Source organism: Prunus mume, linkage group LG1 (assembly GCF_029339155.1).
Source record: "Prunus mume cultivar Tortuosa linkage group LG1, ASM2933915v1, whole genome shotgun sequence".
In the NCBI taxonomy this organism is placed as follows: Eukaryota; Viridiplantae; Streptophyta; class Magnoliopsida; order Rosales; family Rosaceae; genus Prunus; species Prunus mume.
In genome coordinates this window covers 11932793-11955166 of record NC_142698.1, presented here as the reverse complement: position 1 = coordinate 11955166, position 22374 = coordinate 11932793, and the positions used below count along the sequence as shown (strand labels likewise).

The 22374-nt window shown below is 38.5% G+C and overlaps 4 protein-coding genes and 1 long non-coding RNA gene across 5 annotated transcripts; 1 reads left to right on the top strand and 4 right to left on the bottom strand.

Annotated features, from left to right (window-relative positions):
• Window positions 1-3411: 3411 nt before the first annotated feature.
• Window positions 3412-4815, top strand: LOC107881389 (uncharacterized). Its single transcript, XR_001677994.2, has 2 exons — window positions 3412-3691; window positions 4542-4815. It is a non-coding gene; the product is annotated as an uncharacterized LOC107881389 (long non-coding RNA).
• A 491-nt stretch (window positions 4816-5306) lies between these two features.
• LOC103337257 (cytochrome P450 81Q32-like) lies at window positions 5307-7351 on the bottom strand. The gene is made up of 2 exons (XM_008240420.3): window positions 6420-7351; window positions 5307-6111 (listed from the first exon to the last, which is right to left on the bottom strand). Exons 1-2 carry the CDS (start codon window positions 7317-7319, stop codon window positions 5500-5502), a joined length of 1512 nt encoding a protein of 503 aa, XP_008238642.2. The 5' UTR covers window positions 7320-7351; the 3' UTR covers window positions 5307-5499.
• A 1665-nt stretch (window positions 7352-9016) lies between these two features.
• On the bottom strand, window positions 9017-10887 carry LOC103337245 (cytochrome P450 81Q32-like). The gene is made up of 2 exons (XM_008240412.3): window positions 9916-10887; window positions 9017-9808 (listed from the first exon to the last, which is right to left on the bottom strand). The coding sequence occupies exons 1-2, from the start codon at window positions 10801-10803 to the stop codon at window positions 9206-9208; spliced, it is 1491 nt and encodes a 496-aa protein (XP_008238634.1). The 5' UTR covers window positions 10804-10887; the 3' UTR covers window positions 9017-9205.
• A 505-nt stretch (window positions 10888-11392) lies between these two features.
• LOC103337235 (cytochrome P450 81Q32-like) lies at window positions 11393-13869 on the bottom strand. Its single transcript, XM_008240402.3, has 2 exons — window positions 12796-13869; window positions 11393-12339 (listed from the first exon to the last, which is right to left on the bottom strand). Exons 1-2 carry the CDS (start codon window positions 13693-13695, stop codon window positions 11731-11733), a joined length of 1509 nt encoding a protein of 502 aa, XP_008238624.2. The 5' UTR covers window positions 13696-13869; the 3' UTR covers window positions 11393-11730.
• Window positions 13870-18984: 5115 nt separating this feature from the next.
• Window positions 18985-21556, bottom strand: LOC103337225 (cytochrome P450 81Q32). The gene is made up of 2 exons (XM_008240390.3): window positions 20583-21556; window positions 18985-19957 (listed from the first exon to the last, which is right to left on the bottom strand). Exons 1-2 carry the CDS (start codon window positions 21477-21479, stop codon window positions 19349-19351), a joined length of 1506 nt encoding a protein of 501 aa, XP_008238612.2. The 5' UTR covers window positions 21480-21556; the 3' UTR covers window positions 18985-19348.
• Between the last annotated feature and the right edge of the window lie 818 nt (window positions 21557-22374).

The window sequence follows — 22374 nt, the reverse complement described above, 5'->3', positions numbered from 1 at the left end:
AATTCATTTTGAGTATTGCTAGTTTCACACATCTCTATTTTTCCACCTGTTCGATTTTTAAAATTTAAAATGAATTTATTTTATTTACATTCAGCTGATTTTTACAATTTTAAAGATAAATTTACCTTTTTATAAAATGACTTCTAAAAACTTAAAGAAAAAAAGAAATTACCCTGCTAATGGTAAATGTACATATTTGTTTTTAAAGGGGTAAAAAAAAAAGAGGCTAAAAACATTAACAATAGCCAACGTGAGCCCCCCACCCTGCCGACAGCAACATCAACCCCCTATCCCCCTCACTACCATCCAAGCCTTCTCTATCTCTCATTCTCTCTTGTGGTAATATATGGTGGTTGTTACAATTATAATTTAAAATATCGATAATAACGATGAAATATGGAGGATATTATCTTTTTTTTGGATCACAGATATTTCGGAACGTATCCATACACATATCGTATAAATATCGATAATATCGATGATAATATTGGAAAATATCAATGTCGATAATTTCGCTCACACTTCTGCAATATTTTGTCAAAAAATCACTATAATATCGAAAATATAGAAAATATCGATGTAATGGAAAAGAAAAAAAAAACACAAACCACACACGCAAAGGGAATTCAAATCCCTGTCATTTCACTTCTCCAACACCTTAACCACCATGTTGCTTATATTTTTGTGATAGTACGCATAGGGGAACTCTATGTAGGGATGATAACGGGTCGGGAAGGAGCCGGGTATGACAATACCATTCCCGCCCCCGTCCCTGAATCCATCCTCATTTAATAGGTTTCGGGAATTCTGTCCCGTTCCGTCGGGGACTATTCTTCATACCTGCCCCTAATCCCCGATTTATTTTACATAAAAAATATTTATCATACATATTAACATTAAGTTTCATCTTAAATTATCATTCAACATATCCAAATTAACTATAAAGTTCAACTCACCTATTCAAAAACACGTCAATATGAAATTCCAGAGAGGATTAGAAAGAATTAGAAGAGGGAGATTAACTTAGGGTTAAACATAAATATTATAATTATATATTTATTTATTTAAATATAAACATATTGTAGGAGTCTTTTTATTCCAGCAGCCTGACAAATGGGCTTGGGCTGCCGAAAAAGAGAAACATGTGAAGCTGTCTCTCTGTATGAGTTCAAGGATCAGGCCCCAATAGTGTTTTGAAAGGGTAGTTGAGCCTTAGGAAACACTTTGGTCTTCTTCACCAATGAAACCAACAGTCGCTTACAGATAAATTTTTGGTTTGACATGAGAAACTTGTGGCATGGAAGCTGAACATTCATGAGTTTAGCATGAGAGAGAGAAAAAGCTATAATTTCCAAAAGAGAAGATGAGAGGAGATGAAGGAATATGACTCAAAATTGTAGGAGTTTCAGGGATGAAAGATGATGATTGCTCTCTGGATGTGTGTTTATAGAAAGAGAGGAAGAAGATGGAAGCCTGGGTGGCTTTAGCATATTTCCAGCATCTTGATTTAAAGCTTCGTCAAGCTCTTAGGCGATTTGACAGAAGAGAAAATGGGAAGCAATGGAAGAACAAGGCTTGAAATCGAAGGGTTCCAGAGATAAAAGATGATACTTGCTCTCTCTGGACGTAGGTTTTGAGAGAGAGAAATAAGGAAGATGGAAGAACAAAGAATGAAATTGAAGGGTTCCAGAGGGGATGCTTGCCTTCGATGAATTCTCATGGTTGCTGGGAGGCTTGCAGCAACTAAGGTGAGTTGTCTTTGCTGGGTAGAAAGTGGCTCCTTTTATAGGCACTGAAAACCTTAATTTTATCAAACCACCCTATCCCCTTTTCCTTCACTTTCTTCTATTCCATCTTATTTGGTGAAACTTCCCTAGCCTGAGCATGTAGGCATGAAGCTTTTTGGAGTTCCAAGGTCCTTAGGTAGCTGGACTTCTCCATATAGGTGAGGAGCCACCCACTTTTGCTTCTTGTTTTCTCACCAAAGCTTGAAGAGGAAAGAATGGGTATGGGTGCTAGTCAAAAGGTGATCAGCACATGGGTTTGCTTAGCTTTTATGGTTTTGATAGATATGCTGGATATTTTCCACGATGTTGGACTGGGCTATTGGTATCTTGTTTCCAATGGCTGTTGAGTTTGTTCAAGCTGTCGGAAACAGCCTATTTGATCAAGGTGCTGGATATTTTGGTTGATGTGGGATTTTTTCAAGTGTTTGCAAGCTATTGGATATTTTCCTAAGCTATTGGGTCACTCATTCTCTCTCATGCTTACCCATATGTTTGGGCTCAAGAAATGGGCTCGAGTTTTGGTGCTTCCAAGCAGCCCAAAACTTTCACTTCTTGGCCCATTAATGGGCCTCGTGAATGCTCGTAACCATTCATACTACAACCTGCTCAGTAAGCCTCAGACATTCGAGTGACTTGAGCCCACTTAAGCTTGTAGCATAGCATGTTGCTTAAATAAAGATTTTCCGCTTGGTGTTGTACTGGGCCGAAAATATATTTGGGTCCAGCCTTAGATTTTTTGGGCCTCAACATATATATATATATATATATATATATATTTGAGTCAGGTTCGAGGATGGGGACGCCAATACCATTCCATCTCCATATCCGTCGGGGATTTTTCAAGTTCGAATATCTCCATACCCAATACCCATTTGGCCCCCGTAGGGATTTTTGTCATCCTTAACTCTATGTGGTACTAAGTCACTTATGTATCTTACCGTACAATGTATAAAGTGTAAAATATTGTAGTAAATTGTTATATATAAATGATTATGGTGTGTTTAATCTTCTTTCATTAATTACTATATATTTTCTACACTCATAATGTTTGTCAGTTCACTATATAATCAACTTAAATTTGTTAAACCCATCATGCAATGCATTTCCTTCCAACTTTTGTGATAAACTAATAGATAATTGACTAAATAAACATCCTTCAAAGTTTCAACAACAAAAAAAATAATCAAGTTTTTCTTACAATTTCTATGGTTTTTATTCAATTTTTATCGATATCAATAATATTCCGATATTTCTATCAAAATTTCAGTATTTTTGGACTACCGATATTTCCGATATCATCAATATTTTAGACCTTGGTTACAATTTAGTCTTGGAGAGCTAATTTTGGGGCAATTTTATGAAAACAACAACCCTATGATTTATTTTTATTTTTTTTGGGTTGGATTCGAGTGTTTTGAGCACTCCCGCATCTGGGTATAAACCAAAACTCATAATTTCATTTTAAGCAACTCTGAATTGATAGGAAGACTGTCCAATAGAATTATGATTTGTGAATCTGATTCGTTTTCCAAAAAGGACCTACGTTTCCTCTTCCTTTGGAAGTTGTGTCAAATGAGGCCTTACTCCATATATGATCAATATATATATATATATATATACACAGTCCCTTTCAGTTGAGGGATCCCTCAAATAGTGTTATTTGAGGGATGGGGCGCTCAGCCATTAGATCCCTTTTAATGAGCTTGTGTGGCTGTGATTCTTTTAAATGTTTTAACCCGTTTTAACACTCCAGACCCGAAAAAATAAAACACCCGATCGAAACAATAAAACACGCGATGGCTGAAGAATAAGGCACGCACGAAGAAGACGAAGAGCCCACCCTTCCAAGACGAAGGAAGAGCTGCCATCTCAAGTTGAGCGTGCCAGAATTCTATGTCAATCAGGTAGGTGTATCCATAGCAGTGTTTATGTTTCGTTCTAAATCTGGGTTGTGAATTTCGAATTGGGGTTCTGCGATGGGCTTTTGATTTTGACAATTTATGGGCAAGGTTGAGAGACCAATTTCTGCAATGGGTTTTACACCTGATTTCTTGTGGGTTTGTTGATTTCGAGTGAATGACAATGGGTTATTCCTAGGTGGGGTTGTTTCAAAATTTGAGCCATGGGTTATTGATTTGGGAGTTCTGTGATAAGTTTTGATTTGAGTTCTAATGGGTAATTCTTTATTTCGGTTTTAATGATGAAGTCTGGATATAGGTTCTAATGGTAGTTCTTGATTTGGGTTCCATTGATGAATTCTTGATATAAGTTCCAATGGGCAATTTTTAATTTGTGTTGTAATGGTAAATTCTTGATTTGGGTTCTAATTATGAATTCTTGATATAAGTTCTAATGGGCAATTCTTGATTTGATCAAAATCTGATCCTACACTTTTCTGCACTCCACAGAGTTTGTTTATTCAATTTCTCTAACAAGCTGTGCACATATAAAGATACTATACACTCATTTAATCAATAGAAGCATATAAAATAATCCTATAATTATAATGTTCTTAGAAGCATAGACGAATCAAATTCTGGTTTTTTTCCTTCTTGAAATCAATTAGGAGCAAGGATTTTGAACACATACATCAACAACAAAAAAGAAAAGCAATTGCTGTTATTGGTAGAAAAAGAAAAATCTAGCTAATGAGCTATTCATTTGGTTTCTCAATTGTTCTTGTGGTTGTAGTGAAACCATACTAGAATTGTACTCTCATTTTTTCTGTTTCGTTTTTTTTTCCTTGAATTGCAGGTTTTTAATGGAGTAATCTTGTTCGTTTATGTCAGTCTCGAAGTTGGACCATCTGCTGTACTTTGGATTTAACATCTTTGGTGGTGTTTGTTTTGCTGTCATGGAACTTCTCATTCAAGTGATCATGTTTGTATTACTTTTTGGGTTGGATATAAACTTTTATGTTTAGATGATAGTTCTTGGGGCCAACTTGTGCAATTTATTGAAGTTAATAATCAATTTATGGAACACCTGCTCTCAAGCAATTCTATGTGAAAAGGCTATTTGAATACAAGGCCAACCTCTTTATCTCAAAGCTTCTTCCATTTGATATATGATGGTTTATACCGTTCAGTTTTATTTTTCATTAATGTTCTCCAAAATGATAATACCATTCACATTGCAGAATTTCTCATTGATAAAGAGTTATAGGTACTGCTTTCCATTCTATATGTTTTTTTCTCTATTGAATTGAATATTCCTTTTGGCCGTTGTGCTTTGCTTGTGGCAAGGAGGTGTGGCCGTGAAAGGAAGTTAACAATCTTATAATATACACATTGTGAAACTTAACTTGCTTCCAATTTTAGTGAGCAGGTTGCAGCAACCTGTAATGCCTCCAATTTTTTATTTTTTCAAGTTTGTGCTAAGTCTAATATTCTTCTGCGGGTTCTCATGAAACTAACCCATTGACAATTGGAAAAACTCAACCTCACATTTGAATACATAATTACGAACAATTTACTGACACTTGAAAATTGAGTTTCGTTTTACATGTACATGATATTACAGGAAATACCGATTCGATTTATTCATGACCCAAAGTCTTCCATGATTGTATATACTAACAATGATACAACTGGGACACAATTCATGCATTTACTTGCCAAATAAAATACTCGCTGTGACCTAAAACATACAACTGAAATAATTCCCAAAATGATAATGCTTCGCAATGCTGGATATTATTATTAGTTCTACATCAAACTATCAGAACCTTGTTGATAATCGGGCGTGCTTTACACATGACCTCTAATGGCATAACTTTAGGCATTGTGAAGCCTTTACCTTCTGTCATATCAATTTCCTTCTCACTAATTCTCGCCCAGTCAAAGCATTGTATCAATGATCCCAACGTCAAGCCCACCGTACGTTGGGCAAGGCCCGATCCTGGACAAGACCTTCTTCCCAATCCAAATGGCATGGGTTGGCTTGACAAATCATCACCACTCCCAAACCTCTCGGGTATGAAGCTTTCAGGATTATCCCACAACCTTGGATCTCTATGTATAGCCCATGCATTGACCAATACCATGGTACCGCGTGGTACGTTGTATCCCCCAATAGTGCAATCATCTGATGAGAAATGTGGTAGTAGTATCGGTGCCGCTGGGTACAATCGAAGAGTCTCTGATATGATACTTTGAAGATAGGGCAGTTTAGAGATATCATGTTCGTCCACCAAGTGTTCTTGGCCTAATTGAACCTCGAGTTCAGCTCTTGCTCTTTTTAGCACATCCGGATGGTTAAACAAATTGGACATGGCCCATTCTAGTGTCACTGATGATGTGTCAGTACCCGCCAGCACCATGTCCTGAAAATATTTATTCTTTGAGTGTTATAAATAAAACTTCATGTGGCTAGAGAAAGTCATTTTTGAACATCACTATGTCAAAATATGGGTCTTTAAAATTGAGGAGCTTCTCAAAATAAATGAGATTTTGACAGTTATCAAATTTCTTTAACTTTTTTTTTTACTTTTGAATTCCTTTAATTTTTCCTTTTTTGGAATTTGACAAATGTCTAGATTTCATTTGTTCTAAGGAGAGCTCCTCATTAACTTTAAGGAACCAAACCATGCTCTAAAATAAATTCTTGAAATATAAAGACTTTTGGACTAACCAGAATAAGCCCCTTGATAATTCGGTCACTGTAATACTCAGGTTGTGAGTCCTGCAGAGAAAGCAAATGGTCAATCATTGTGCTACCATTTTTATCCTTGCTCCTGTGTTCATCAATGAGACCTTGCATGAACGCATCCGTCTTCCTAGCCAGCTTCATCACCTTCTTCTCATACCCACGTTCACTCCCAACCCAATTCAAAACGGGCAAGAAGTCAACCGGGTTCGCTACCCCAGTATAAGCAAAAACCTCCTTCATGATCTCTCTGAACTGCCTGGCCTCCTCTTTGTCCACCGATGCATCCTCGCCGTAGTACCTCTTCCCGGCCACCATTCTCATTATGATGTTGAATGTCAGCTCATAAAACATAGACTTGAGCTCCACCTTCTCAAAATCATCACGTACATTTTCTGAAAGTTTAAGCAGCAAGTGTTTGACTTCGTCCTTTCTGACATTCAAGAATGCGTTTAACCGAGAGGTTGAGAAGATCTCGGTGGACCCAATGCGGCGGAGGTTGCGCCAGTGGTCACCGTATTGGGACGTGGCGGTGGTGGTGTTGTTGTAGGCTAGGTGCTTGCCTATAAGCATGCTAGGACGGTTGGCTAAGACGATGTCATTTTTGGTGAAGCATTCTTGGGCTGCGGACGAGGATGATACTATGACCACACGCTGTGAGCCAAACCAGAGAGAGATTACGGGGCCGTGATTTTGTGAGAGGCGTTGGAGGGTTCGATGGATGGGGATCTTTAGGAGATGGAGATGGCCGAGGATTGGGAGAGAGAGTGGGCTTGGTGGGAGGTTTTTGCAACGTTGTCGTTTTCCTTGGAGCAAGAACTTGAAAGTGAAGAGGATTGAGATAAGGGAGAGAAATGTGTAGAACAACATCTGTTGTTGTTCCATGGCTGCTAGCTATTATTAAGTATAATGAGTTTGAGTGAGGAAGATGTGGTATTTATAAAGAGTAGGCCAAGTAATGACAAGAATCGTACTTTCTTTATTCTTCAAATGGTGGGTAGCTACTTCTTGTGAGTTTTGAACTATAAAGTTATGGAAAATGCACTATATACATCTTATTATCGTTCCATTTGTATAGCAAACGAGGAAAAAAGAAACTAATCAATTATTACATGCGAAAGTTTGGATTTGATTGTTTAATTACACTAAATCCTATTCAAGAGAATTTTATTTCTTCGATATAAATGATATTGGAGGAGGGAAATCAAATTGAGACTTTGATTGAGTGAGCCAAATCTGGCCCCCTTCAATTCAAAACCAAATACCCAACTTATCTTGTGGTTGTCATGTATTGTCTTTCTTTTTCAACAATTACTTCATGGTGGGGTTTAGGCAGAAATATATGACTCATTTATATGGTGGAAATTGTGTTGACCAATGGCACTCTTAATTCTAGTCTTAGACCACTAATCTCAAGGTCTCTTCTTCCATATAGAAATCTAATACAATTATACAAGGGAGATCAGTACTCTTCGATTCTAGCTAGTCAGAGAAGATGCAGATTCAATTATTGTGAAAATTGCAACAATTTTTTATTTCCTTTCGTTAGGTCAGTTGATAGTTTTCATCACGTATTATTCTATAATTTCTTCACGAATAGCTAGCTACATCAGCGAATGCGTGTTGGATTTGCGCACGGCAGTGAGTTGTCCATCTGGTGGATATATATATTGAACAAAAGTCAAGACAATGAGAGGTACTTCCCTTAAAAGCCCGAAAATGTAAATGATGTACGTCCCTCCAATTCAGTCCACCCTCACATAGCAGCATTGGAGGACATTCACATTATCATTTATATACAAGTTAGATTAACGTGAAGGGGTGACAGAAGCCGAAAGATTCCTTGTAGTTCATATTTAAGCCAAAAAATTTAGACCTCAAATATGAAAAAAACTTCTTGAATGTAATCGTAGAATGTTACTAATTTATCCACAACGTAGATGGATAGAATATTTATGTTTTTTAGGGTATTGTTAATTAACATGAATTCATATTTCAATGAATTTTTCTGTCTCTCCCAGCTGAATTTCGTGAAAATGGATAGAGTGGAATCGCTTGGGCCACTACAGTATTATCGAAAGTGTCAACATATGGAGGAAGTTTATGAGGATTGGATCAAAGATCTCAAAATTCTTTGGCTTCATTGTGCCATTGTATAATCCATCAACGACAAGATCTTGGAGTGTTTCCGCACAACATGTGGCATGTCAAATCCCCCGGTAGTGCATTCATCATGTGAAAAATGTGGTTCAAGCATCGGGGCCACTAGGCACATGCAAAATGTGGTTGTTTAGAGATATTTAGTTCATCCAATAAGTGTTCTTAGTCAAGTTCAGCATCCAATTCAGTTATGGCCTTCCTTTTGTACGTGCGGATGGTCAAGTAGATGACACATGGCCCATTCCAATGTCACTGACAATGTATTAGTCCCCGCCAATAACATAACATGACCTAAAAACTACTTTTTTTTATTAGTAAGTTAGAAAGAAAAAGACAATGAAATACGTACGTACTTTTTCTTGGAACAATATAAAATAAAGAAAATTAGTATCCCCTAAATACACATATATCACTGCCACTGGTGAAAAAAAACACTAAAAATTTATTCATGACCCAAATTATTCCATGAATATACTGGCAATGATACAACAGACACACAATTGATTCATTTATTACTTGCCAAAGAAAATACTCGCTATATGACATACAACGTACAAATTGAAATAACTTCCCGCAATGATAATGCTTCGCAATTCTGGATATTAGTTCTATCAAACCTTGTTGATAATCCGGCGTGCTTTACACATGACCTCTAATGGTACAAGTTTAGGCATTGTTAGGCCTTTACCTTCTGCCATATCAATTTCCTTCTCACTAACTCTCACCCAATCAAAGCATTGTATCAATGATCCCAAAGTCAAGCCCACCGTACGTTGGGCAAGGCCTGATCCTGGACAAGACCTTCTTCCCAGTCCAAATGGCATCAGTTGGTGTGACAAATCCTCACCACTCCGAAACCTCTCAGGTATGAAGCTTTCAGGATCATCCCACAACTTTGGATCTCTATGTATGGCCCATGCATTGATCAATACCATTGTACCACGTGGCACGTCGAATCCCCCAATAGTGCAATCATCTGATGAAAAATGTGGTAGTAGCATTGGGGCAGCTGGGTACAATCGAAAAGTCTCGGAGATGATACTTTGAAGATAGGGCAGTTTAGAGATATCATGTTCCTCCACCAAGCGTTCTTGGCCTACTTGAGCATCGAGTTCAGCTCTTGCCCTTTGTAGCACATCCGGACGGTTAAGCAAATTGGACATGGCCCATTCTAGTGTCACTGCTGATGTGTCAGTACCCGCCAACAACATGATCTGTAAATATTTACTCTTTGAGTGTTAATAAATAAAGAAGAGGAGACCATGAAAAACATGAACCAAATTTAAATGTGCGACCATATGAGATATGGTTCTGGACTTACCAGAATAAGCCCCTTGATAATTTGGTCACTGTAATTCTCAGGTTGTGACTCCTGCAGAGAAAGCAAATGGTCAATCATTGTACATCCATTTCTACCCTTGCTCCTGTGCTCATCAATGAGACCTTGCAAGAACGCATCCATCTTCCTAGCCAGCTTCATCACCTTCTTTTCAAACCCATGTACACTCCCGACCCAATTCAAAATGGGCAAGAAGTCCGCCGGGTTCCCTGCCCCAGCATTAGCAAAAATCTCCTCCATGATCTCTCTGAACTGCCTGGCCTCCTCTTTGTCCACCGATCCGTCCTCGCCGTAGTACCTCTTCCCGGCCACCATTCTCATTATGACGTTAAAAGTGAGATCCAGAAACATGGACTTGAGCTCCACCTTCGCAAAATCGTCAAGTGCGTTTTGTGAAAGTTTGAGTTGCAAGTGTTTGACTTCGTCCTTTCTGATGTTCAAGAATGCGTTGAGTCGAGAGGTTGAGAAGATCTCGATGGCCCCAATGCGGCGGAGGTTGCGCCAGTGGTCGCCGTATTGGGCCGTGCCAATGGTGGTGTAGTTGTAGCCTAAGTGCTTGCTTACAAGCAAGCGAGGACGATTGGCCAAAACGATGTCATTTTTGGTGAAGCATTCTTGTGCGGCTGACGAGGATGAGACGATGACCACACGCTGTGAGCCGAACCAGAGAGAGAAAATATGGCCGTGTTTTTGTGAGAGGCGTTGGAGGGTTCGATGGATGGGGATTTTGAGGAGATGGAGATGGCCAAGGATTGGGAGGGAAAGTGGGCTTGGTGGGAGGTTTTTGTAACGCCGACGTTTTGTTTGGAGCAAGAAAAGGATGGAGATAAAGGAGAGGAACGTGTAGAACAGGATGTCTTGTTGTTCCATGATTGCTTTGCTTGGCTGTTGGTAAGATTTTGAGTGGTGAAGATGTGGTATTTATAAAGAGCAGGGAGATGTGGTATTTATGGAGAGAGTGATCGAACTTGAGCCTAAAGGACGGACTCAAACAAAAAGAAATACAATTTGATATTCTCTAGAATTTTGAATGAGATTGTTTAATTACATTAAATTCTCAATATAAATATATTTGTTTCAATTTGAGTGGTAGAACAAAAATTCATTGACACTTGGATCAAAAACTTTTTATTTCCTCCTTTTCATTAGGTCTTTTGAGCTAGGTCAGGATTGCGTGTTGGATTTGCTTACTTCAGTGAATATGTAAAGCACACTGTACACCTGGTGGAAACAAAAGCAAGCCACAAGGCAAACGCAGTGGGGCCTACTTCCCTTAAAAGTCCTGAGAATTTTCCAAAAACGCAAAGGTGTACGTCCTTCCAAATTCCAATTCATTCAGTCCATCTCTCACGTAGTGGCATACGTATTCTTTCTCACGTAGTGGCATACGTATTATTGTCTACCAATTTATTTTAAGCAAAAAAAAAAAAAAAAAAAGAAGAGACATTGCTAATTCATCTATATCATAATAAGTGAACAGTACTTTTGTTTTTAAGAGTATATGACTGCTACATCGCTTCATATTTTCAATGATTTCTTCCATTCTAATCGCAGGCATAAGAGCTTTGCTAAGATTCCCAAAATCCTTTGCCATGACCTGATCAGAGCTTGTTTGACAAAGTCAAGCCCTTCTTCCCTTCTTCACAAGAAAACAAGTGGAAGAAAAGCCTTATTTCTCTTCTAAACCTTAAGCAAAGATACAATGATTGGCAACGCAAAAGCTTACATGAACACTGGCAATAATACAACACATACTAGTTAAGATGAATTTATTGGAAGACTAATTCTTGCATAGGATCAAGGTAGAAGCTTGTTCACAACAGAGCGGGTTTTACACATGGCCTCCAAAGGTACAAATTTTGGCATGGTGAGTCCTCTACCTTCAGTCATGTCAATCTCCTCCTCACCAACTCTCTTCCACTCAAAGCATTGGATCAATGTCCCCAAGGTCAAGCCCACCACGCGTTGCGCCAAGCCTGCTCCAGGGCAAGCTCTCCTCCCCATTCCAAATGGCATGAGCTTGTGTGACAGATCCTCACCACTTTTGAACCTCTCAGGCTTGAACATTTCAGGATCATCCCACAGCTGTAGATCTCTATGTATGGCCCATGCATTCACCAATACCATTGTGCCACGTGGAAGGTCAAATCCCCCAATAGTGCAGTCATCGGCTGCAAAATGTGGTAATAGCATCGGGGTGGCTGGGGACAACCGCAACGTCTCTGATATAATGCTTTGAAGGTAGGGTAGTTTAGAGATATTTTGTTCATCAACTAAGTGTTCTTGGTCAAGTTGAGCATCCAATTCAGCTCTAGCCTTTCTTAGCACATGTGGATTGTTAAGCAGATGAGACAGGGCCCATTCCAGTGTTACTGATGTTGTATCAGTGCCAGCCAATAATATCACCTAAAAATTACTCTTTTATTACCAGTAAGTTCAGAAGAAAAAGAGCATGAAATGCATACTTTTTCTCTGAAGAATATGAAATAAAGCCCTAAATACACATCTTTTCTTATGGCATAAGTGATACACAAGAGAAAGTTAGCCAATGAAATGCAGAACAAATTTTTTATTTATTAAGAGAACAAATTTTTCTTATCACTGTTGTTGTTCTTACATATATAATTAACTAAGTGCCTAGGTGCAAGAAAACTATCCCAGTGAAGTCCAAGATGATCCAGTCTAAAAAGCTACATAAGTCAATAAAAGTCTCCATCAGACTCTGTATGTACTCAGACTCTATATTGACCGAAATCACCAGCTTTAGTTGATTAAAAAAACAACATAAGTGTCAACTTTAAATAAATAAATAAACACTTTATTAATTATAATATAATGCATGAGATAGAATTCTCAACTAACCAGTATAAAGCCCTTGATGAGTTGGTCAGTATAATAGTCGGGCTGTGAGTCCTGCAGAGAAAGCAAATGGTCGATCATAGTTCCATTTTTACCCTTACTAGTCCTTTGCTCAACAATCAGACCTTGCATAAACGAATCAGTCTTCTTAGCCAACTTCATCACCCTCTTCTCATAAGCATTGCTCCCAATCCAATTCAAAATGGGCAAGAAATCTGCTGGGTTCACTGCCCCACTATGAGCAAAAACCTCCTTCATAATCTGCCTGAACTGCTTGGCCTCTTCCTTGTCCACCGACACGTCATCCCCATAGTACCTCTTCCCCGCCACCATTGTCATTATGATGTTAAAGGTTAGCTCAGTGAACATAGACTTCAACTCCACCTTCGCAAACTCATGCACAGAGTTTTGTGCAAGTTTGCATATGAGGCGCTTGACTTCGTCTTTTCGTGTGTTTGCGAATGTGTTGAGTCGAGCGGAGGAGAAGATCTCGATGGCACCTATGCGCCGGAGGTTGCGCCAGTGGTCGCCGTATGGAGAGGTTGAGATTGTCGTGCTGTTGTAGCCTATGTGCTTGAATAGGAGCAGTGAAGGACGGTTTGCCAAAGCTATGTCGTTTCTTGTGAAACACTCTTGGACAGCGGACGGGGATGAGACTATGACCACGCGCTGCGAACCGAACCAGAGAGAGAAAATAGGGCCGTGTTTTTGGGAGAGGAGGTGGAAGGTTCGGTGGACCGGGGCTTTGAGGAGATGGAGATGGCCTAGGATGGGGAGAGAAAAAGGGTTTGGTGGGAGGTTTGTGTAATGTCGTCGTTTTGTTTTAAGAAAGAACTGGAAAGTGAAGATTATGAGGAAGGTAAGAGAGAGGGACGTTGTGTAGAAGAAGATGCCTTGTTCCATGGTTTGTTTTGGCCTAAGTTTGATTTTGAATGGTGGATGTGGTATTTATTTATAAAGAAGAGGGTGTGAAGGATATGCATGCCTACATCTTGTGTATGAGCGAGAGAGTCGAGAACCCATCCTACTGCTCTTCAATTCAAGCCAAATGCAATTGACTGCGATTGTCGTGTTTTCTTCATGGTAGGTATGCATAGTGTAGCACTCTTAATTCTACTCTTTATCATGTTCACGGAGTCTAGTTATGTGAAAAAGAATATTGATTTATAAATTAAAATTTTATATTTAAATTTTCATGATACATTGATAATATGTGTGAAAAACTTTATCCTCTTATAATTTAAACTAATATTTGTTTGCAATATATTTTTACAATTAATGGAAATGGGAGTGGACGCCACTTCGGCAGTCCCGATCTCTTGGACTATAAGGGTTCAAGAGATTTGTGGTCACCTACCGTTGGATGTAAATTCAACGGTTCACTCACTTTTACACTATTTTTAAGAAACTTTTTTAAACCGTTGAATGTTAATACAACGGTAAATAATCACAAATCTCTTGAATCCCTGTAGTTCAAGAGATCGGGACTGCCCCACTTCGGTTTGCCTTAATGCCATCCATCGTAGCTAGTGTTGACGGCGTTCATCACAGGGAGCTAATGCGTACGTCGGCCAATATGTAAGCACACTCGGCTTCGCACAATTGAATATTGAATTCCACGGATCTAAGCATGCGTCAGCCAATATGTAAGCATACGCAGGCATGCCCATGTTATTCTTCATCATAAATTTTTTTAAGGATTAGATATTGACAAAAACTTTTGAAAAAGGACTCACATATAGGATAGGAATACATAATCAATTGTAATACTTAATCAATCAAGTTGTATTAAACAATATTTTCTTATTTGATTTTGCTAAATATACTACCATATTGAAAATCATTCATTGTTTATGCTAGTTTTACATATAGTACCGAATGCCTTTTCAATCTTCATGTTTTCTGAAATTGTTTTTCAATTAAACTACCATATACATTTTTAGGTCTTGAAAATAAAAAATTATTTTCTCGTTTTCATTTTTTTAATAACATTGTACATAAAATTTTTAGAAAACGTTACTAAACAATCCTTCAAAAAAAAGGGTGGGGGTGAAATGACGGGTTCAACAACCTGAACAAAAAATAAAAAATTACAGGCAAATTTTGGTTTAAAATCCCTAAATTTTTACTGAAACCTTTTGAGTTAGAAAAATTATTTTGATTGGAGGACATGCATGTTATAATTTATATACAAATTAGATTATCATGAAGGTGGGAGACTAGTGGGTTTAGATTACCGTTATCATTTAGCCGAAATATTCTTTATAGTTTAGATTTACCACCGGGTTTAAGCCAAAAAAATTTAGATCCCGAATCTGAAAAAATTCTTGGATGTCACTAGTTCATCTGTAATGTAGTAGATGGATAGCATATTTATGTTTTTTAGGATAAAGTATTGTTAATTAACATGGATTCTTATTTTAACGAATTTTTCTGTCTCCTCCAGCATAATTTTAATGTAGGGTAGTTTAGAGATATTTAGTTCATCCACTAAGTCTAAGGTCCCATTTGGTTTACGGACCGGATTTGAGGGGAAATCACTTCTCATGTCATTTCCTAAGGGATAGGAAATAGAAGATTCATTTGCCACGTTTGGTAATGCAGGGAAAGTAACTGGGAAATTTCACTTTCTTTCATTTTCCATGTTTGTTTTGAGTAGGAATGGAAAACAAAGTTTGCATAATTTTTCAATTATACCCATATTAAATCAAATAAAAAAAGAGTGCATTTAATTATATATATTGTAATTCCAAATTGTTAACAGGGAAAAAATGGTCATGAAAAATATGCATTGAATGTTGACTCATTTTCCTCAACTTTCCCATGAGGAGGGAAAACAAAACCCAAGTTGAGAGGAGGGCTACACTTTCCCACCTATTTTTTCATGTGTCATGCAACCATTTCTCATGCTGGACTTACCAAATATGGGAAAACAATTGATTTTCCATCCCCAGCCTCCTTTCCCATGAACAAAACGGGACCTAAGTGTTGTTGGACTAGTAGATGAGCATCCAATTCAACTCTAGCCTTTCTCAGCACTTATGGATTATTGAGTGGATGCACATGGCCCATTCCAATGTCACTGATGATGTATCGATACCAGCCAATAAAATGACCTGATAATTGCTTTTGTATTAGCAAAAAAAAAAGTCATCAACTTTATAAAATTGTAATGTAATGCAGTAGATATAATCTTAAACTAACCAGTATAAGGCCCTTGATGAGTTGGTCAGTATAATAATCAGGTTGTGTCTCCTGCAGGGGAAAGCAAATGATCGATCATGTTAGTTCCATTTTTACCCTTTGTCATTTGCTCATCAATCAGACCTTATAAAGCCTTCTTCGTAATCTGCTGGGTTCGCTGCTCGACTATGAGCAAAAACCTCCTTCATAATCTGGCTGAACTGCCCGGCCTCTTCCTTGTTTACCGACAGCCATTACCGTAGTATCTCTTCCTCACAACCATTGTCATTATGATGTTAAAGGTCAGCTTAGAGAACATAAACTTTAACTCCACCTTTGCAAAACCATGAATCGAGTTTTGTGAAAGTTTGAGTATTAAGTGTTTGACTTGGTCTTTTCGCATGTTCGCGAATGCGTTGAGTCGAGCTGAGAGGAAGATCTTGATGGCGCCGATGCGCTGAAGGTTGCGCCAGTGATCGCCGTGTGGGCAAGTTGTGACGGTGGTGTTGTTGTAGCCTAAGTGCTTGCCTAGGAGCAGTGGAGGACGGTTTGCCGAAACAATGTCATTTTTGGTGAAACACTCTTGGATAGCACAGCAGACGAGGATGAAAACTATGACCACGCATTGGGAGCAGAACTAGAGAGAGAAAATCGGGCCGTGTTTTTGGGAGAAGCGTTGGAAGGTTTGGTAGACTGGGTTTTACCTGATGGAGATAGCCGAGGACTGTAAGAGAAAGCGGGCTTGGCGGGAGGTTGGTGTAACATAGTCGTTTTGTTTGAAGGAAAAACTTGAAAGTAAAGATGACGACGAAGATAAGAAAGAGGGACGTTGTGTAGAAGAAAATGCCTCTTGTTCCATGGTTTGTTTTGGTTATTGGTTGCTATTTGTTGATATTTAAGTTTGATTTTGAGTGGTGGATTTTTGGTATTTATAAAGGAGAGGGACATGAGGGAGAGTTGCCTAGCTACACTTGTTTTAAGTACTAGATCAAATTTGTATGGCTACGAGGGAGATGTGAATAATGGTATCGGAAGGATGTTTTTGTATTCACTCCATGAATAATACAATGTGCAGTACACCACATATATATAGAGTTGATGATGCTAACTAAAGTAAGTAGATATGTGGTTAAATACAAAATCAATTAGAGTTAATATACAAAGTCAACATAAAGATAAATGAGGAAGGGAAGTCTTTGATTGATTCTGAAGAGTTGACGATGGAGCTACTGGAATAGCCTTATTTGGCAGCAGTAAGATTGCTGGAGATAAGGCATTGATTTGCATTAACTGCAGTGGTTCCCTTATACACCCCTGTAAGATGGTGGAGCCATCAACAACACCAATCTTGGACCGGAGAAGTTGAAAACGGTGGCGAGATAGAGGCTTTGTGAGGGCATCAATGAGTTGATCAGTAGTGGAAACATGAGATACCTGAAGCAGCCCAAGAGTTACCAAATCACGAACAAATTGAAAGTCAATGTCAATGTATTTCATGCGAGAGTGGAGAACAGGATTGACATAGTAGAAGGTGGCACCAATATTATCACAAGAAATGGCAGGCATGGAGGAGGGCATAACACTAAGTTCGCAAAGCAGGGATTTGATCCAAGCAAGTTTAACGGCGATGCAAGCAACGACACAGTACTCAACTTTGGTGGATGAGAGAGCAATGGCTTGTTGTTTGCAGGAGCTCCAGGAAATGAGATTACCGCCAAGATAGACAACATAGGCTATGGTGGATGTTCGATCATCACAGTTGTCGACCCAATCTGCGTCAGAAAAATCAGACAAGGTAGTGGTACGAGAGCGTTTGAGAAGAAGACCATGGTAAATTGTGCCTTTAAGGTAGCGAAGAAGACACTTCAAAGCTAGCCAATGAATGTCAGATGGTTGATGCATGAATTGAGATAACTTGTTGACAGCAAATGAGATGTCAGGGCGAGTGAGACTGAGATATTGAAGACCACAACGACGAAACATGGCTTTGGCTTACCTAGGCTACATCCCAGGTAGCTTTTAAAATCCTAACCCAAAAAAATAAAAATAAAATTATAGCCCAGCCATCGAATTGAATATTTTACCCTCCCAAGGAATCCTTTGCTTGCACTGCATTGCAAGTGGAGAATAAAAGGGAGAATAGGAAAGTTGCAGCCTACAGCCCAAGGAATCCTTTACTTGAGCGCTTAGTGGAAACAAGATTAACACAAAAATACTACTTGATTGATAGATTGATTCGTTTGGTGCTAACTCTTCCTGTTTCTACAGCAACAACAAAACGAACATTTTCTCATATGAGACTTATAAAAAATCGGCTTCGAAACAAGATAGGTGATGAATTTCTTGCTGATTGTATGTTACTTCACATTGAAAGAGAATTTGCTAATAATATAGATAATTAATCAATAATTAATGATTTTAATTCTATGAAGACTCGAAGGATGCAACTTATATAATGTTATTTGAGAGGTAAGGCTCATTATGTCCCCCCCCCCTTGAGTAGTTGTATTATTAATTTTTGTTATCAATGAAATTACAATGTACTATCGAGTTTTCTATCTACTTAGTATGTTTATATGTAAGGAAAATTTAGCCCCATTCAAGTTTGAAATCATGGGTTCTTCCTTGGAAGACCACCAACTAGTTGGCGATACTTAGTGGCGTTAGTGGGAGGAGAACCGTCATGAAGCACGAGCGAATCGGATGTGGTCATGGGTGTACTGACTTCCTTTGCATCATCCATGTGGGCCTTGCTAAAAAGATCACAGATATACTTGTGTTAAGACAAAAAGAGACCAGTGGTAGTAGGCACAACTTCAACACCGAGAAAATAATTAAGGGATCCTGGATCCTTGACAGAGAACCTCCTAGCAAGAGCATGAACAAACTGAGAAACAAGTGAGGCATTATTTCCTGTGACAACAAGGTCGTCAACATACACAAGAAAGTAAATAACGCCGCCTTCACGTCGGTAAATGAAAAGGGAAGAATAAGAGAGAGCATTGAGGATTTCCAAAATCGCTTCATATTTCAATGATTTTAGGGTATATGATTGCTACATCGCTTCATATTTCAATGATTTTTTCCATTCTCATCGCAGGCACCAGAACTTTGCTAAGATTCCCAAAATCCTTTGCCATGACCTGATCAGAGTTTGTTTGACAAAGTCTTCTTCCCTTCTTCACAAGAAAACACAGTGGAAGAAAAGCCTTATTTCTCTTCCAAACCTTACGTACAAAGATACAAATGATTGGCAACGCAAAAGCTCATGACCACTCATTTGAAAAGAAAAGGTAACATGAACACTTGCAATAATACAACACATACTAGTTAAGATGAATTTATTGGAAGACTAGCTAATTCATGCATAGGATCAAGGTAGAAGCTTGTTCACAATAGAGCGGGTTTTACACAGAGCCTCCAAAGGTACAGCTTTTGGCATGGTGAGTCCTTTACCTTCAGTCATGTCAATCTCCTCCTCGTCAACTCTCTTCCACTCAAAGCATTGGATCAATGTCCCCAAGGTCAAGCCCACCACACGTTGCGCCAAGCCTGATCCAGGGCAAGCTCGCCTCCCCATTCCAAATGGCATGAGCTTGTGTGACAGATCCTCACCACTTTTGAACCTCTCAGGCGTGAACATTTCAGGATCATCCCACAACTGTGGATCTCTATGTATGGCCCATGCATTCACCAATACCATTGTGCCACCTGGAACGTCGAATCCCCCAATAGTGCAGTGATCAGATGCAAAATGTGGTACTAGCATCGGGGCGGCTGGGCACAACCGCAGCGTCTCTGATATAATGCTTTGAAGGTAGGGTAGCTTAGAGATATTTTGTTCATCAACTAAGTGTTCTTGGTCAAGTTGAGCATCCAATTCAGCTCTAGCCTTTCTTAGCACATGTGGATTGTTAAGTAGATGAGACAGGGCCCATTCCAGTGTGACTGATGATGTATCAGTGCCAGCCAATAACAGCACCTAAAAATTACTTTTTTATTATTAGTAAGTTCAGAAGAAAAGAGCATGAAATACGTACTTTTATTATCTTCCTAAAAATGCTCTGCCAGCTTTTTTTGTTGTTGCTTTAGAAATGTTTATTTTGTAATTCTTGTGAAAATTACAGAGAAAGTTAGCCAAGATGATCCAGTCTAAAAAGCTATATAAGTCAATAAAAGTCACCATCCTGCGACTTGGTCCAGTTTTGACTCTCAGACTCTGTACGTCCTTCAACGGATATACATGAACACTATAAATACATATAGTGGATAGGCATATGCTCACGTGGCATATCTTAATTGGGTGCTGTTATTTCTACTACATTTACATTGGATGCTGCTATTTGTACCCTACCCACTAGACCTCCTCTCTATATTATAAGTGAATCCCACATTATATATACTTGCGGGTCTCATCTCTATTAGAGATATAATCAGCAGAATAGTCAATAAATATGATACAAATAACGTTATTGATATTAATTTAGTATCGATTAATCAATTCAATGAATCCAACCACCAACTCCCTATCTACTCTATATTAATTATAAATAAATGAAAACTTTATTAATGATAATGTAATGCATGAGATAGAATTCTCAACTAACCAGTATGAAGCCCTTGATGAGTTGGTCAGTATAATAGTCAGGCTGTGAGTCCTGCAGAGAAAGCAAATGGTCGATCATATTTCCATTTTTACCCTTACTCCTTTGCTCATCAATCAGACCTTGCAAAAACGAATCAGTCCTCTTAGCCAACTTCATCACCCTCTTCTCATAAGCATTGCTACCAATCCAATTCAAAATGGGCAAGAAATCTGCTGGGTTCGCTGCCCCACTATGAGCAAAAATCTCCTTCATAATCTGCCTGAACTGCTTGGCCTCTTCCTTGTCCACCGACACGTCATCCCCATAGTACCTCTTCCCCGCCACCATTGTCATTATGATGTTAAAGGTTAGCTCAGTGAACATAGACTTCAACTCCACCTTCGCAAACTCATGCACCGAGTTTTGTGCAAGTTTGCATATGAGGTGTTTGACTTCGTCTTTTCGTGTGTTTGCGAATGTGTTGAGTCGAACGGAGGAGAAAATCTCGATGGCGCCAATGCGCCGGAGGTTGCGCCAGTGGTCGCCGTATGGAGAGGTTGAGATGGTCGTGCTGTTGTAGCCTATGTGCTTGAATAGGAGCAGTGAAGGACGGTTTGCCAAAACGATGTCGTTTCTTGTGAAACACTCTTGGACAGCGGACGGGGATGAGACTATGACCACGCGCTGCGAACCGAACCAGAGAGAGAAAATAGGGCCGTGTTTCTGGGAGAGGCGGTGGAAGGTTCGGTGGACCGGGGCTTTGAGGAGATGGAGATGGCCTAGGATGGGGAGAGAAAAAGGGTTTGGTGGGAGGTTTGTGTAACGTCGTCGTTTTGTTTTAAGAAAGAACTGGAAAATGAAGATTATGGTGAAGATAAGAGAGAGGAGCGTTGTGAAGAAGAAGATGCCTTGTTCCATGGTTTGTTTTGGCTTTTGTTGGTTTATAAGTTTGATTTTGAATGGTGGATGTGGTATATATTTATAAAGAAGAGGGCGTGAAGGAAATATTTATATATAGATTTTTGTATGGGGAAAGATGTATGTAGATATTTTCAGCATGCATCAACCCTATGGTGAATATCTTCAAATTAACATCCTTAATATGGAGAGTCATCGCTGCAAGGAACTTATGTGGCTTTATTATCACTAGCCCCTTGGCACATGCTCATGCATGTGCTAATTGGTTTTTTTATTTTTTTTTATTTTTTATAATAGAATTAAGAAAAGATAACATGAGTAGTTATGTTCCATAAAAGTATGAACTATTATCTGATTTTGTTTTTAATTTTAATTTTTTAATATAAAAAATATAAATTTACCATATTATCCTCATTTAATTAATAATTTCAATTCTTAATATTTGTATTAACCAAGGTCATTTTCTGGTATTTTGAATGTTTCACAATTCTCAACCTTTTGCTTTATATATATAGATATATTTTTTTTCAGCAAGTACCTGTAAGGTGCATGAAAAAGCTATTCTCATCTGACCATCAACTCCTTAATTAAAAAATACCCCAAAAAAAAAAACTCAGATATAAATGCAAACATATTAAAGAAACCCATCAAAAAATTAAACAAAATCATACTCATCCAGAAAATTAAAAAAAGTAAAACTCATTCTTCCATGCCTTTTAAATTCCAATCTTGATTTTCTTCAGATAGATTGCTTTGTGCGATTTGGCTGGTAAGAAGAATGAGTTTGATTAAGAAGGGAGAAGGGTAAAAAATATGATGTACAAATATATAGGGCTGGGCACGGGATGTATGTCATTTCAGTGTTAACCCCGGATAGGGGAATCAGGATGGCATG